The sequence below is a fragment of the Nilaparvata lugens genome, chromosome 3 (genome assembly GCF_014356525.2).
Source record: "Nilaparvata lugens isolate BPH chromosome 3, ASM1435652v1, whole genome shotgun sequence".
Classification (NCBI taxonomy): domain Eukaryota; kingdom Metazoa; phylum Arthropoda; class Insecta; order Hemiptera; family Delphacidae; genus Nilaparvata; species Nilaparvata lugens.
Genome location: NC_052506.1, coordinates 59,654,114 through 59,669,635, shown reverse-complemented (window position 1 = coordinate 59,669,635; position 15,522 = coordinate 59,654,114). Strand labels below are relative to the sequence as shown.

At 36.6% G+C, this 15,522-nt stretch overlaps 1 protein-coding gene across 47 annotated transcripts in view; it reads right to left on the bottom strand.

The window, feature by feature from the left end:
* LOC111044278 (muscleblind-like protein 1) overlaps positions 1-15,522 on the bottom strand; it is a 586,938-nt gene that overhangs the window by 135,482 nt on the left and 435,934 nt on the right. For 23 of the 47 annotated variants that reach the window (XM_039424197.1, XM_039424210.1, XM_039424189.1 and 20 more), the window contains one exon: positions 1,314-1,971. The exons of 11 other annotated variants lie outside the window; for them this stretch is intronic. In XM_039424197.1, coding sequence (XP_039280131.1) covers positions 1,314-1,499 — 186 coding nt within the window. In that variant the 5' untranslated portion in view covers positions 1,500-1,971. Of the gene's footprint in view, positions 1-1,313; positions 1,972-11,888; positions 12,063-15,522 lie in introns of all 47 variants that reach the window. 13 more of the 47 variants (XM_039424178.1, XM_039424173.1, XM_039424177.1 and 10 more) reach the window with 1 other exon arrangement.

The following is a 15,522-nucleotide window of genomic DNA, read 5'->3' as shown; positions in this document are numbered from 1 at the left end:
ATGTATTTTCAATAGAATATTCATCACACATGAAGAATAATATTGGCATATAGTTAACGCTTCAGAAACTTTGGTATAAATTGGAAGATGGACAGTTTTGGGAATGAGCCTAATGTTATAACTTCTTTTTTAGATTATTGTGATTGTGAATGATGTGATCAACTTTTTTGATTGGAAAATAGTTGCTGTTTGAAGCAAGTAAGCAAATTGAAGTGAATTCTAGTTTATGTTCAATCTAGATATTATTCAACAAGAGGATTATTCAAGATGGACTGATTTTCTTTCAAGATATAATAGAACTAATAAAGCATATGAGGAATTCTAGTTTGAAAAAGTAGTTCAGAAGTAAATAGCAGAGGAAAGAATAGATTTTGGAGTGATCATTAGCTCGCTTGGAACGAAAATATGTCAGCCTCATATCTTGCACGCCGATTGCAAAACTTCAAACGGCGTGATAAATGAGAAAACAGAGAAATCCAGAGCTAGGCTTCTATATTTAGTTCACGGGCATTTAGTCAAGCTGCACGCGTGAATCATTTTCAAGCGTCTCAGCAAAAGACTTTTGGCTAACATTCGAGTTACAATGTTTCTAGTCAAGATGAATGAAAGCATCATAGAAGAAACATCTCATTCTTCAGAAGAGTATAGCAGAGAAAAATTGAAAAGAGAATAGTTTTGAATCTAAATTCCATTGAGGTTAGTATTTTTTTCAACTGGAAGGAAAATGTTCAATACTTAGCATTCATTTGAAGGAAATGATAAGATCATCTGAAAACGGATGTTCGAAGTTGCTAGTTTGAAGATTGATATAAAATCATTGGTCGTTCACAAAGGACTTACAAGACTATAGAAATCAACTTCGATCCACTTTGATACTGTAAAGTAAATCATAGGTAGTACATTGCTATACAATAACAATTTTCATTCCGATCAAAATTTACTTCGGAATTCTAAATTAGACAGTATTCCATTTTAGTTTCTTGATTATAGTACTTGATTCTCCGATTATCAAGATCAAATAGCACTCAACAGAACGCTGCAAAAAAGCAATTCCAATTCCACCTTGTTTTACTATACGTGTAATCTTCTCCACATAACAGAGTGAGAGAGTTTTATGATGCAAGAATACCGTCAAAATTGATTGAATATGACTTGGGTAGCTATATTGATTGCAATTATAATGTACTTGTTCACAAAAGAGGTTAAATTGAAAAAATCAATGTTTGGATGAGTTAGCTGCAGTAGCTTGTTGAACATAGCGAGCATATCAAAGGCAAAGCATTAGCTGGTAATGATTGAAGCGTTGTAATTACCTTGATGCTGTCGTAGCAGGCGGTGACGCGTCCGTTCTGGACCTCGACGTTGACGGGCGGATGAGCGAACTTGCACTCTGTGTCGGGCCGCGAACACTTGTTGCGCTGGAACTCGCGACACACCTCCAGCTGCAGCCACCTCGAGTCCTTGCCGTTGAGCAGGTTGTTCATGTTCACCATAGCCATGCTTGCTGCTGGGACACGGGGACGGACGGACGGTCAGGAGGTGAGAGACACAGAGACAGTGAGAGAGAGTGAGAGGTGAGGAGGGGTGGCGGGGATCGGCGGCGGAACTGACGGCTCCGCGCTTATCTCATCACGGCCACACCACTGACTGTATGTACTGATGGATAGAAAGAGAAAAGGTGATGAAGAGAAGATAGAAGATGGAAAGAAACAGTTGAGGGATGCTGGGGAAAGCGGCAGAAGCAAAGCAGAAAAGCGATGGATGAGTTGGAATCGAGGACTATCGCATGGTGACGGTCGCGACGCGGCAACTCGCTCTCACAAACTGATGACGACTTGTGTCGGCCGCGGAGGGTGGTGGAGAGGGGTGGTCAAAGGGGGGGTGGAGGGTGGTGAAGGTGAAGGTGGTGGTGGTGGTGGTATGTTGAGGTGGTAGAACTGATTGTGGTAGTGGTGGTGGTGATGGTAAAGTCTGAAAAAAACAAAACGAAACACCCTCGTTTGAAAACTACCCTCTAAAGGTGCCACACACATACATTCATACAGTACAAATTAAAGCACTAGTTAACTTATATTAGATAGCTTATACTGTATCTAAGGTACTAGTTTTTTCCTCCTTGTGAATTACTGAACATCGTTTTTGTTGTACTTGTCAAAAATATTATTGTTTCCGGAAATAATTTTTTTTCGTCATGAATTCTCCTATTATCATCAGTTAATGAAATAACAGTTTCTGTGATTGGGAATGATACAGCAATAATAAATATTAATTTGAGAAAATAGAATTGAGTTATCATGAAAGTTGATTATTAACCTGTCGCTGTTCTTAGTACTTGTCAATTAATCATAATTATTATCAAGTTCTCAATGATTTTCAAAATATGAAGGTACTGCAGGGTAGGTTGAATAGAATATTTATTGAATTCCCATAATGATGTCAAGCTCCCACATAAATAACAATCATCTTCAATACTTTAAAGTGGAACATATATATGTCCAATGTTTTATCACATTTGTAATCATCAATTTTATATTTTCATACCTCTTCAATATTGAATTCCATATTTTAAAAATCACATCAAAGCGAGACCTGATGGTTATTTATCAAAATATTAAATACTGATTTCCAGTCCATCATTTGTCTATTTCTGATAAAAATGTCACTTCTCATAAAGTTTTCCATGATGACTTTTGAGAATAGTACTGTAAATAACTAACAAAAGCAAACTTTATATTCGAAGATTTTGCTTGAGAACTGCTGCTGTTGAGTTACATGTAGCAGTTAATGACTTCCTCTGAGAAATGTCAGGATAGTTCTCCACACATTTCGTTTCAAAATTAACTGAACCGAAGAAATTGTAATATTTCCAAGAACAAAGAAAAACACACGTTTCAAACACCCGAAATTATTTGGATAATTTCCAAATGCTGACAGCGGCTCGAAATAAACATTCGAAAATATCTAATTTTTGCACAGCACAATGTTTCGAAAATTATAAACGTCTACATAATTTAGATGAATTTACGTCATTCCACAAACCCTGCACTACGAATTGTTATCACACTTATAACATGGAAAATTGAAATGAGGATTTATTTCATCAGTTATTATTTCTCCTTAAATTCAAAATAACCTAAGAGATATTCTTTTTTATGAGCGAAATATTCTAAAATATTAATATTTTTAGTTTTCGGTATTATACTTCAATATTTTTCAGAATCTAGCATAGACTTTTTCAATACGAAGTATAAAATTGAATCTTACAAAGAAAAAACACTTTTTTATAATAACGAAAACAAACACAATTTACAAAAAAATTCATACTTTTTTTACAAGGCATTTAACCCCTAGCAATCTACTTATATTTCAATGGGTAATTCACTTTTGATAAGGATGATGAACTTGAATGAACTATGATGGAGAAGACAAAGAATACTTTTTCTCCTTGAAATGAAATGAGAAAATCCTTCATTTGGCGGAGTTAGGACTATCAAGTCCCCTCTACCACTAAACCTCCTTCAGTCCGGACAATGTATAAGCATAGAAGCAGCCATGATGCTTGCTTTTAAAGTAACGAATACCAATAGCGTAACATAACTCAGGCTATTGTTTCTCTATGCCAATACTTTTTTCTTCAATTAAAAAATCAGAATCGACAAATCGAAACCATGGATTGGATATGAAATGAAATGAATGTGGATAATTGTAAGTAAATGGAATCTGCACAACACAACAATTGAAATTACACATTTTAGCTGATTGAACCAATCAGTTGCTTGAGAATTACATAGAAGCATTATTAAAAAGAAAATTGGAGAGAGAGACTTTCATTATAATATATTACTGTAATTCAATCTCACATTGAAATGTAGTCTAGTTTTAAAATTGCACTATTCAAATAGGTATGGTTCTGCGACTAATAAATAATTCATATCTGCTTATTATTGTTGTGTCCTATGAATGAATATAGTGTTTGTGTAACCTGTATGTGCAATATGGCATGCTTAATTAATGAGCACGACTCTGATTGATCTGATTTTCAAGCCTAGTGCACAAATCAATTAACGTTGAATGCGAAATCCTAACGCATTTATGCCAATAGTCTCATGAAAAATCACACAGAGACCAAGAATTAATGATTAAAGATTTTATCAAATGTATTATCTGAAGATGATTTCGGTTTGTTTCCACATTCAATGAGAAAGTTTCTATTGGATTCTTTGGAGATAAAGCTTGTAAATTGTAAATTTAATTCATACTTCATACTTCCATGACATGGAATAAGGATAAAATATGAAAATCATATATGCTCTCTTTATACTAATGATAATATCGATATCGGTTTTCAAATTTCAATCATATATTTGATAATGAATTAAACACATTGCAAAATGATAATTTTCGTTGATAAATTTTACATTGCTTAGTCTCGATCCAATAATTTGCCATACAGCACATCGATATAAATGCGTAGTTAATTTGGGTATTGCGTATCATAATTATTCTACGAGTATGACATAATTAGCTAGCAAAAGGGTATTGAAACGTTAAATGGGATTTGATAGCGGTTACGAAGCATACAGGCGTAATAAGCACAGCGTAAGCGTATCAACACCTTTGTCAGATAGCCCACCAAAACACGCTTAGGCCTACATCAATGGTAGTGCAATGAACAACGATTTGTTGGGTGCATGTAAGCTATAGCCAGTTCTGCTTGATCCTTCTCACCTACCTGAGCACTATTTCCGAACAACTTTTCTTCCTCTTTTCTGTTGTGTCGCAAAAACCAAGTCCTATAGGTTTCACTTAGTAACTATGTCTTAAAAGGAAAGATTTTGGATTGAATTTTAAAACTATGCTTTTTAAGCTGCGTTTACACCACAACTATTAACAAAATGTTAATAACTTGATCCTTATAGATTCTATTAAGCCATGTCCACACTGAACAAATGTTCGACAAACATGTTTGTGGAAAAAGTTTGGGCAAATTTTATTATGTTAGAGAAACAATGTTTGCCCGTGGCCAGTGTGGACGCATCACCAAAGTATTTGAAGTGGGAAGAACAGGTTTTATGTTTTACAGCTGCCAAAAGTGGAAATGTTTGGAAAAACAGTAATTTTTTGTTTGACAAACAATGATTGTCCAAACTTCTAAAAATGTTTGTCCCTGAATTCCTCAACAAAAATGTTTGCCAAACATGTATGTCGAACATCTTTTCAGTGTGGACACGGCTTTAGATTGAACATACGTTATGATGAACATAATATGTGTTTGTCAAGTTCAGTTCAATCTAATAGAATCTATAAGGATTAAGTTATTAACATTCGTTAATAACTTTGGTGTAAACGCAGCTTTAATGAAAATTTACTTAGCATACTTGATACGTACTTTTCAAATTGATAGCGATCAGGGATAAAAGATCAAAATCAAGACTGATTTGATAAACATCAAATACCATTTATCAAAATAACAAAAATCTGTTGTTTGCAGTACAAGCCTAGAAATAGATCGATACCGTACGTCGAAAAAATTGAATATAGTAATAAAAACTTCAATCATACAATATTTATCATGTTTATTAAATGTTGGAGGTTCCTGGAAACTACAAGAAAAGTGTTCTGCCAGCCATTCTGTCGGAGATCAGACAACTTTTTCGACAAATTCAAAGAGTTGAAGGCGGATTTAAGAAAATGATTTACATGCTATATTTTTTCTAAGACCCCAGTGAATATGTATAGGTGCGTACAGATATACGCGCCGCGAACATAAGCAATTCATTTTGAATCAGCTGATTCTATCTGTATTTTTACAGAATCGGTAAGATACAGATATAAAAAGCTTGGCATCAGCTGATTAAAAGTGAATTGCTCATGTTCGCGGCGCGTAAATCTGTACGCACCTTAAGAATGACTGACCTGTAGGTCACATGAGGATAAGGATTTTCAATAGTTTCTAGAGGCTAACCAAACAGATTGATTTGAATTCAAAGACTTCTACAAAATTGTGTAAAACATTGTTAGATGTGGGATGTCTAACCAATTATAATTAGGTACTTGTGACATGGCACTCGATTTCGCTGTGGCAGTGAAATATCAACAAGGGGTGATGATACTGTTGATGTAGATGAACTATAGTGCTTTGAAGTAATACTAATTTCTCAATTTGAAAGTTTCTAAGTAAACCAAGAGAGGACAACTTTCTTTAATGGGAAAGACTTTGTCAGTGGTTAATTAATTTCAGGGTAGCTAGTTTGATGATACAGCAATCTAGGACCGTTACAAATGGATTAATGGGATTCAAATATTGCAGTTTGGAAGTTTTCTCGTCGGTTCCTGGAAAGGAGTGAGCAGGGAGGAGGGGTTGAGGGGGATGAGCCGGGAAGATAAGTCGAGCGTTAAGAAGACTCAGCTGAATAACGAGTGTGTAGTTGGGGGTGGTAATAGTAGTAGATGAATGAATAGTTCTGTCCTGAGCACAACTAAACGCGGCCATGTTGTGACCCTGATTAAATTCATAGGGCTGAGCGCACTTTTCCCTCCAGTTTGTTCTTCAAATCTAGAAAACTTTCTTTCCGTTTCACTCGTCACCCTCTCTTCCTTGCATCGCTTTTCACTAGATAAACACCACCAGGCTACAGACCAGTAATTAAACACAGCATAACTGCAGACTGCACGTATTCTTAGGATCATCATCAACCTTCTGAAAAGGTGGAGCTCCCCGAGCCAGACATACCTTGGCATTCATATCGAACACAAGTATTGAGTTCAGACTATAAGAATTGATCCAGAATGGGATGAAACCCATCCCATGTCTCTGATCAATTTATCATGCTCATTTATATTCTATGATTTCTACATACACAAAATATAAGACAGAACAGTCATAATAATGGCACAAACTAAAACATCCCAACTGATTAGGGACGGCACCCTCACACTCACACTATGCACCGCATTTGCTACAGAATACATTGAAAGTCATGAAATTTCAAAAATGAGTCTTTTATAAAGTGAAATACCAACAATCATTTAAACACTTATGATAACACACTCCTTCACTTGATCTGTTTGATATCACAATCACAAACGCCAGTTAAGAGGGAATGAAATCAATTAGATTAGATTGTTAAAAAACGTTTGTATAATATTGGATGTGATCAAATGTAGGAGATGCATAAATAGGGGTTAGATCCTTAATATTTTTCTGTGTTTAAAAAGGTCTGGACAATCCGCAAACGGAAATATGATTGTATTTTTACGGTTGTTACAAGACATACACCCAACTGAATGACAGCTTGCAGAGACAGAAACGTTGTGTGTGCTGGGCTAGGCAGACTCAGCAGGGGTCGAATGAGGCAACAAGCCCAGCGGAAAAACGTTCGGACTGTGAAATTTTCTCTATTTTCTGTACAGGCTTGTTCAAATGCTGCCTAATGGAGCGTGTATTCGCTCAGAACGAAAAAGGAAAAGATAGAGCCGCAGCAGGAGAGCGAGTGAAGGAAGAGTATCGCGATAAGTTGCGAGATCGCGCGCGTTTATTGCATGTCTGGACTCAGGTTCACTCCCCGTGCAAACCAGTTTGCCACTTGTCAATATACTGCGCAACGACCATGGAGAAGATAATGGTGCAATCATGACAACTACACATACCCTCTATCCCCGGGGATAATCCTCTTTGTACTCCGAAGAAAACCCGTTCCCGAGATAAATTCCCCATCCACATCCACTCCCCGCTTCTCGTCATCAGAAAGGCAACACAAGGCAATAGATTAGAATCGTCTGGGACATTATTAATATGCAGTAAGCGACGGAACACGGCTCTTGCTAGGAAATTGCAAACACAAAGATGCTTTGTTCACCATTAAGCTTGGAACTGTCAAACAGCTATACACGAATAATGACGGCAGTCCTCATTTGCACATTCAAAACAGTTATCTCAAGCCTATTTCGTATATATTGTGATCCAACTTAAGATGTCGTAAATTTGAATTGTGCGGTAAGTTTCTGCGGGTTTCAAGAACTCGGATTGCGAGATTAAAGTAAAACATGATAGATTAACGACTCATTGTTGCAGATTATTTATGAATATTGAAAGATCCAAGTTTCATACTGCTAAAATTAGATGAAAATTTAGTTTTTGGATATGAAATTCCAACATTTCTTAACATATAATATTGTATGTAGAATGACGAATCATGGAGGAATGATTCACCCATCTATGAGGCGACTACAAAGTGATAATTACATTATATTAACTCAGAAAACTCATAAAAATAGTGAACTATCATTATGCACAATGCACAATTTACTGGAAAATGTGGAAATAAAAAATTGATTAATCCTAAACTGTCTGAGACCTCTCTGATATATGTTGATACATAAGGATCAAAATCGTTTACAAATTTTTATTTAAAAAATCGAGTTGAAAAATCATAAATTGGCACCATAGTAGTGTGTGGTAGAAGACGATTGATACTTATTGACCAATTCTTTCAACCTTTACAAAGGTTCAAGTTTTATTAAAAAAATAAATAGTTTCATCAATTTAATGATTTTAGTCATTACTAGTAAATTTTTTACTAGTTTCTACAGTTTTACTAGTTTATATAGTAAATTTTTATTTTTACTAGTAATTTTTTTAGTCATTACTAGTAATGAATGTATTGAATAATAGAGAATAAGTAGTCTAATATTATGTAATATAATGATTTCCATTAGTCTCTAATCTCTCTCTCTCTTTCTATCTATCTATCTGATTTACTAATCAGTGTATGAAAAATTATGCTAAATTACTATTATATGTTATTAAAAGCATCACCCAAGAACTCATTGACGTACATAAGCTTTCTCATTCCTAGGTAGGCTACATCGTTGATACTGTGAACCCGTTCTGTTTTATCTATGACTGAGTCATTAAAAAAAACTAATTATATTATACTAATGTAACCTGAGAGGTCCTGCTTTCATCTTTAACCACGGTTCATCCGTAAACAGTGTTCAAGTGAGAGTGAATAGTCCACTTATTTTTACAGTGACGATGAAAAATGAAATCTTTAAACGAATAAGCTCATTCCTTTTTCACTCTTGAAAGTTTGTGGGGTGATGTTGAGAGTTGAGCTGAGAAGTGTGACAATTTGAGAGGGCCGGAAATGAATCCAATGAGAAGTGATAATAATTGATGAGGTTCAGTATGAGTTGAGGAGTTTGTCGAGAAGGGATGACGCTGATTTTGGTCGGTTAATGTTTTGAAAGGCTGTGAAAGGCAGGCAGGTTAGTTGTTGGCTTTGGCTGCGCTTCGCCGCTGGTCCAACAACAATGAAGTATGAAAAATTGATATCAAGTAGGAGAGCGCCGAGCGTCTTACAGAGAGCAGAAAGTTTGCGGAACGATCGTTCGTTGGCGCGGCTCAAAAGTTCATATCTGTTAATGAAGTTTGAAGAGACAAAACCTGTTTTGTACGTAAAATAATCGAGGCTTTGTTCTTTCTGGAGGGCGAGTGAACGAGAGTCGAAGCCTGTCTGGAAGGGAGAGCGAAAGGGTTGCTGGTCTACTGCGACCTGTCCACTCACGCTCTCTATCGCTCTCTCTCTCACACACTCTCTCTACAGCACGTTGATGGTGGCGACCAACAGGGAAAAGTTAAAGAAGGGAGGAAGAGCGAGTCGTCAGATAGACGAGAGGAGAGATATTGTTGGTTTAATCTAGTTTTAATTATACACACAATTTTCGAGTAATTAATCGAGACGAGATCGATTTCGCTCCCCCAATCATGATGACGGCCCTCCTAACCGCAGCATCATCGCAACTCCTTATCAGTCTTCACAACTACGACGACACACACACACACTAGTCGCTGTCTCGCTCACTTGTCGGTCCCATAATAAAATAGGGGTTGAAGGTTCAACGACTGCAACTGCATCTAGCAGATTTGCTTTATTTTAAATTTCTACAGAATCTTCCCTTCTTTCGTATTTTTGTTCAAATTGGATGTAGGTAGACCTTCACATGAACACGATTCCAATCCTAACATTTTAAAATCCATGAATATTTTGATTTCGTATCAAGAAAGAGTGAAACAGAAATGGTCTCCGAGAGTCAATCAATCTCTGTTCAAATTATAACATCTATTTGTGTTCGATTGTATAAAAGTGTGAAGATGTGGGAAATCAACATCGGGAATGATTGGAGATTATAATGAAAATTATCATTTTTTATTCAAAGATACATTACATAAAGATCAATGTCACACAATGTTTTCGTTTGAGAATGCAACAGCGTTGTAGAAGACAAGCTGGACAAGCTGAAACGCAGTAGGCTTCTAACGACGTTATGAATAAGTTATAACAACCTTGTCTGCGTGCTATAGAATTGGAAATTATAGAAGCAGAAGCTGTAGGGAGAACAAAAATTAGAAGTGGATATAGAATTTGATAATAGCTTGATTTGGGAGGACTGAAAAGTGGGGAAGGCTGAAAATATTGGTTGGAAGGATAATGCAGAAACAGGCCAAGAGTGAAAAAGGCGTTCGAGAGAATATTCACAGTGCACCAAGACAGAAATGAAGAGGTGGAAAGAGGAGAGAAAGACTAAAAAGATAAAGTGAGCTGCAGAAAAGGAGCGTAGATTTTGCAGGCATCGCGACACGGTGCCTTGTAGGCAATTACTCCAGGCAGGAAGTGCTTACCTCCTTTGTAAGGGCCTGAGAGCAAGGGCATCTCTCTCACTCGGTTCCTAGATGGCTCATCCGCCTCTTGCAGCCAACTGTCCTCATGTTGTCACAATCATAATTAAAACGGCACGTTTGCCTATTATAATCCAAGAAGCTTCCTACTAGCAACTTGTGCCAAATAAGAGAATAAGAATGTCCTTTCTTTCTACTTGTCTCTCATCCTAAGAAGCCTAAACAAATATTTGAAGAGAGAGTGAAATCACTTCAATTTTGATGCATGTGCTATTTGTGAAAAATATAGCTTTTGAATTGAAGATTCACTCTACGCCTGTTGAAAGAATGAATTACCATGTTCTTACATATTTAGTAGAATAAAAATAATAGACAATTCTACTTTACAAGTAGAAGATTGAAGTATTATTACAAAAATTATCCTAATTGAAGAATTAATGGGACTAATAGTGATCAATTATTGAAAAAATCCAGGACTGACTCACGAGAAAATTTACGCGAAAAAAATTATGAAAAAATTGGAGTAGAGGATTATTATTTATCATTGATCGCCTTGATTTAAAACAATTGAATTTAGCCTTTATGGGCTAGCATGAGATAATTACGACTTAAAATATCCTGGATGTTAATAATTACAAATTGAAGAAAATTACTTGTTCATACCCTGAACTCCTGGATCCAGCACAATCTATTGACAAAGTACAAAATTACCAAATAATCTGCAGTGTTTCTTACTTCTTACTAAGTGTTTCTTCTTACTTGTTTCTATCAGTGTTTCTTACTTCTTCTAAGTTTCAATTATAGTTACTGTTCGTAGAGTTGAAACTTCAATGTACAGTACTGTAATGCAAGCTACTCTTTAGTAGTATGCAATGCTTCAGGCATTTGTTGCTGGATGCAATAACTTGTGAATAGGTTGAATACAGACAGGCATATGGAATATCGGGTTGAATTTTACGATTCAGTCAACACGAACAGATAGTAAGACTGGAGAGGAATCGCACCAAGAAGCTGGGCAAATGGGAAATCGCAAGCGAGTTGGAGACAGTTTGCAACAAAAGTTGTTGTTTAGTCGTTGAGCAGCTGTGTGGAGTGTGGGAGTGGGGTGGGTGGGTTAGTGAGGCACCTTATTTAAGCTAAACAATACCAAGTTGTTATCAGTTAAACTCCAGGCACCATTAAGTGCATGCGAATGAATGCTGTTTACCCTGGAGAAGGCACTGGATTCCAGGCTGAGGAAGAAGGGATTTCTCGCTTTGTTCGAGACAATCTCCAGTGGCCAACTGCAGACACCCCTTGTCCAGGCCAGGCCGTCAACCAAGGTCATAACTTGTCACTTCCCTTCCAACAACACTAAACCCACTATCGTGGTCCTTGCCACCTGCAAGAAGTCACCAACTTCAGATTGTGGCTACTGCTTATAATAACTATGATTCTATGAACAACACAATCTTCCAGCTCAATCATGATTCTCGTTCCTACGCTATAACAAGCAAATTCATTCAACTACTGCAATTCCCATACACCGTTTTCAAAAACTATATTGATCAATGATATATGCTTCACATTAATTTAGTTTTATTTCAACTTGTTTGTAATATGAGCACGAGATTTGAAAGTAAGTGGGATTGATTGAATTAAATACTTGATATGTTCTCTTGAACTGGAAAACGTAATATTTTCTATTATTATTCAATAAAATATTTAATTATTATAATTATGAAATATGATTCCGAAGTTCAATGATAATAATTGAATTCAGGCTAGTATGACATGAGTCACTAGTCTCGATCAGCCAGTCGCGGGGCATTAGTTCTTATTGAGCTCATTACTCTATATTATATATATTACTCTATTTCTATCTAAATTTGGGAAAGGAACAGTTTTTGGGCTTTAAGCCTGTTGATCCTTTCCCAATCATTCATAGTTGAAAATGATATTGTATGTAACAATGTATAAATGAATAAATATACTCGAAAGACTTGGACAAAATAACGGTACATTATTACAATTTTTTTCAAAATTCCAATATTATCTTGCAAGCCCATATGACTGGATAAATTCCAGTCCAACACTGGTTGGCCTCTCACTCGGCCAACAATAAATTCTGGTGTTTCACTGGTGTCTGAACATTAAAAATGGCAACGATGATGACAACACACTGTTGGCCGAGACTTGTGGCCTAATGTGATACAAGCCAAAAAGTTGAAACAAGACGAATGAAAATATTACATTGAAATAAATCAGGATATTCTGGAATTGATCGCGAAAGAAAGCACTTCTAACTTTCAACTAATTAGAAAACCATTACAATGAGTTATAACTCATAACTAGCACTGCTCAGGCAATGATAACCAACCGACAACCTCTTTAATGGCCGTCAGAAAATAAGTTATACTGTGGCGAACGAGAACTTAGATGATATTTAGACTTCATAAAGAACATTTTGTACAACTGAGCAATTGACTAGAGAGGTGGAAAGATTAGTGTCATAACAGGTATGAAAAGCTATTGTATGACCGACAGTAGAAGCGAGAGCAAGATAAGGTGAGAGAGGTAGAGAAAATAAAGTGCAAAATAATTCAAGAGGAATCGGTAAGTTGGCAACCGTGTTTGGTGGAGATCGAGTCAACTGTTTCTGGTTCTTAATTGCGAACAAGGAACAGGGAGAGCAAAGAACTACAACAGAAAGAAGCAGAAGACAGGAAGAAAAATAAGAAAATGAGAATCGAAAGTAGCAGGGGAAACAGACAATAAAGTTTAGCTTTGCCCTGCAGAGAGTTCTCTCTCGTTCTCTCCTTCGTCAGATGCCATCTGATAATGAACTTCAGGAGCGTACGAATAGCAGTTGAATTTACAGCGTATCTCGCGAATGCTACTTGCTCAGTGCTCACACTACACTTGATTGCACAGCTCCAAGACATCAGACAAACATTTGAATAAATAATAATGAAACCGTACTAGGCGTATCATTCCAATTTGAATGTAAATTCAGTTTCAAGTCTACGTATATTGAGAGCGATACTGAAGTTGTATGGAAATTTTGAACCTAGCTTGGAGCCAATTTCCTAAGGGAATGAATCTATTCTGTTTTGTGGAAGTCGATAGAAAACTTATGGTCATGGTGATTTGATTTATTATTATTTTGGAACAGATATGAAAAGCAAACGAGTATTGAGGAGGCACGAGTTGAAGAGTGTTAGCCAATCATTAGCAATCACGGGCCAGTCAAAAAAATCAATAGGATTCATGGAATTGCGCAACTACAGGGTTATTTTTCAGTCTTGTTATCCAGTTTTTGATTAATTGAACGAATATTCTGTTGAAAAATATAATATTTTATTACTCAATCCTTAGTTTCTAATTTTCATGACAAAACAAAACTTTTATTTATTAGAAATATTAGTCTACCACACACTTAGAATGGGGTAACACGGCTCAAAAATCTCTCTGTAGAAATGTCTGTGGAAAAAGCCTTTATAGGATTCACAGAACAAAAAGGATGGTATAAAACTGGATTGTATAGGATATATTATAGGACAGCTGCATAACTTTACATTATACACAATATAATTGTAACACAAGAATTTCTGCCTGTATCAAATTCCAACTCAACTGTTAATCTGAGACAGATAATGATATAATTATTATGAAAAGAAAAATATAGTACATGAAAAACAATATTAGAATCGAAGAAAATAAAAATGAGTATTTTTATTTTTATCAAATAAAAATCAATATACTTTTTTCAATACTTTATAAACTAGTTTCAATCTTCTTCATCCTATTGCAAAACTTTTCTAGCTCTTGAAGAAACAAGTGAGAATTTTCTCGACGATGAGTAGCGTGAAGAAACGCCGCAGCATTCATTGTCGATCAAATTGCACTGTACCAATACAAAGATTTCTATGGTGATTCAAACTATCCTACTTGCCTCCTGAACAGAGCAGAACAATGAGGAATGAGAGATAAACGTCACCAAGCGAGAATCTGTCGCTGCAGATGAATCAGGGCCTGACTACCATATCTGAAGGTCATAACGAGCCCGGAAAAAGGGCACCAGCACAGAATGGCAGATAAGGTCGGCGCAAAGGGCTGCTACTGCTACTGCTGCTGCTGCTGCTGCTGCTGCTGCTGCTGCTGCTACTGCTGCTACTCTGCTCGAAACGACGATGAATGGCAGTTCCGCTGCTAGGGGTTGGGAGGAGGTGGTGGAGGAGGAGGAGGAAGAGAATGAGGAGAACTTGGCCGAGAGACACATTTGCTTAATGACCCGCCGGGGACAGTTCGGTACAAATTAATGTCAGTCGACAACAGCACTATGTGCTGTGCGTGCGGTAACGAAAGTCTCGCTTTACAGACAATTGGAATCTTTGAAGAGCAGCTCACCGTCCACACTCCACACTGCTGGAGAGAGCAAGCGAGACACCACCACAGAGAAACATCGAAACCAACTTAGCCTCTAAATGGCTGCAATGTAATCGTCCTCCTCTTCAAATTGCTCTACATCTAATAATCCACTGCACTGTCGAGGAGAGGCTGTGGAGCTGATCAAGACGATCCTTTTTTAGATGCATCCTTTCTTCCACTGCTATAATCAAGAAGATGAACAACATATTTTTTATTGGGGGTGTTTTTGAGTGGAATTTCACTACCTCATTCAATCTACACCATAAAACAATAGAAAAGTTGTGAACTGAATGTGATAAAACTATGAACGGATCTGACCAACAATACACGGAATAGTACCTGAGCATTCAATTGTGTACTGACCGTTATACTCAATTTCTAAGATTACGAGAATAAACAGATGGAGATATGACAGGGTCAATGAATTAATA